Source organism: Rhincodon typus, chromosome 46 (genome assembly GCF_021869965.1).
Source record: "Rhincodon typus isolate 14 chromosome 46, sRhiTyp1.1, whole genome shotgun sequence".
Taxonomy (NCBI): domain Eukaryota; kingdom Metazoa; phylum Chordata; class Chondrichthyes; order Orectolobiformes; family Rhincodontidae; genus Rhincodon; species Rhincodon typus.
This window is the reverse complement of record NC_063377.1, coordinates 7,231,431-7,232,692: the sequence shown is the minus strand read 5'-3', so window position 1 is coordinate 7,232,692 and position 1,262 is coordinate 7,231,431. Positions and strand designations below refer to the sequence as shown.

The 1,262-nt window shown below is 53.4% G+C and overlaps 1 protein-coding gene and 1 long non-coding RNA gene across 6 annotated transcripts in view; one reads left to right on the top strand and one right to left on the bottom strand.

Moving 5' to 3' along the window:
• Positions 1–1,262, bottom strand: part of ubap2l (ubiquitin associated protein 2-like) — a 49,606-nt gene that overhangs the window by 2,800 nt on the left and 45,544 nt on the right. For all 5 annotated transcript variants that reach the window (XM_048620371.1, XM_048620372.1, XM_048620374.1 and 2 more), the window contains one exon: positions 1,048–1,147. In XM_048620371.1, the coding sequence (XP_048476328.1) occupies positions 1,048–1,147 (100 nt within the window). The remainder of the gene's footprint in view (positions 1–1,047; positions 1,148–1,262) is intronic.
• The window catches only part of LOC125487875, a 17,943-nt gene that overhangs the window by 11,863 nt on the left and 4,818 nt on the right, over positions 1–1,262 (top strand). The window lies entirely within an intron of this gene.

The following is a 1,262-nucleotide window of genomic DNA, read 5'->3' as shown; positions in this document are numbered from 1 at the left end:
TAGATTGTGGAAATAAAAACCCCAGAGTTGGTGGGGGGGGGGGGGGGGGGGGGGGTGGTGGTGGTGGTGGGAATCTACCATCCTTACCTGATGTGGGCTTACACATCACTCCAGACCCCACAGCGATGGGGTTGACTCTTAAAAAGCACTTTGAGCAGTTCGGGGCAGAAAAATACGTGTTTGTAAATAGTTTAGCTACATCTCACAAATGGATTTTAAAAAAAAAATCTTCCGACTAAACGGAGGGAAAATAACTTCAAAAACAGTGCGAGATTCCTGAAAACACGACAGGTTCCAGATCACTGGTAAAATGTAACGTCGCCACAGTCTTACAAGACCTTAGGGTTGCTCTCTCAGAGAGAAAGACCAAAAGCAAGATGGCTAGAGGGTGTCTTAACCAGAGGGTCACCGTGGGAAACAGATAGCCCCTTCATGGTAACCTGTGCACGAACTGAAGCCACGCTGCATCGTAAAGCAGTCATTTATAAGCTAACTGATGCCACCCCCCACACACACGAACAAGGGCCAAATACCAGAACGGCCCTCCCTAACGACACTGTGCCCCTACACTACACAGACTCTGCTTGTTCTGCCTGAAAGGGAAGGATTCTAAAACAGGAGACAGATAAATACTGGGCCCCGTGCCCAGTGAAAGGACAATCCTCGTGGGCTATCGCTGGTCACCTGAACACAGTCCAGGAGAACTCCTAGACTAGGCCGCTGTGAGAGGGGAAGACACTTATTGTCACTATTACTCTGGTTGAAGAACCTACCCAGTTTCTCCCTGGAGCCAGCGCTGCAGAGGCGGTCAATGCTATGGGAGAAATTCATGTGGTTTGAACTTGACGTTGCCGAAACTGCAGGAGTTGAAATCTCGATGGGAACGCCAACCAGCTCTACGCTGCTTGACGCCCCAGGGTCAAATACATGCAGCGGGAGCGCTGGATCTGACAAGTCCGTAAGCTCGCCTCTCTTGGAGCTTGGGGCACCCGACGTAGCTGTGCAAACGAGCGAGCAAGACACTTTCCCAGCGGCCCCCTCACTTACCCGTGCTGTAGCCGTGGGTTCCATAGCCGCTCGCCTGTTGAAACGCAGTGGCCGGGGCATTCACATTCACACCGTGCTGCTTCGACGACGGGGGGGGCACCGGCGGCAGGGGGAGGGGGGGGGGGGGGTGGGAAAGAGACAGAGGAAGGGGAGGGAAAGAGAGTGAGGGGGAGAGAGAGAGAGAGAGAGAGAGAGTGAGTGAGGGGGAGAGAGAG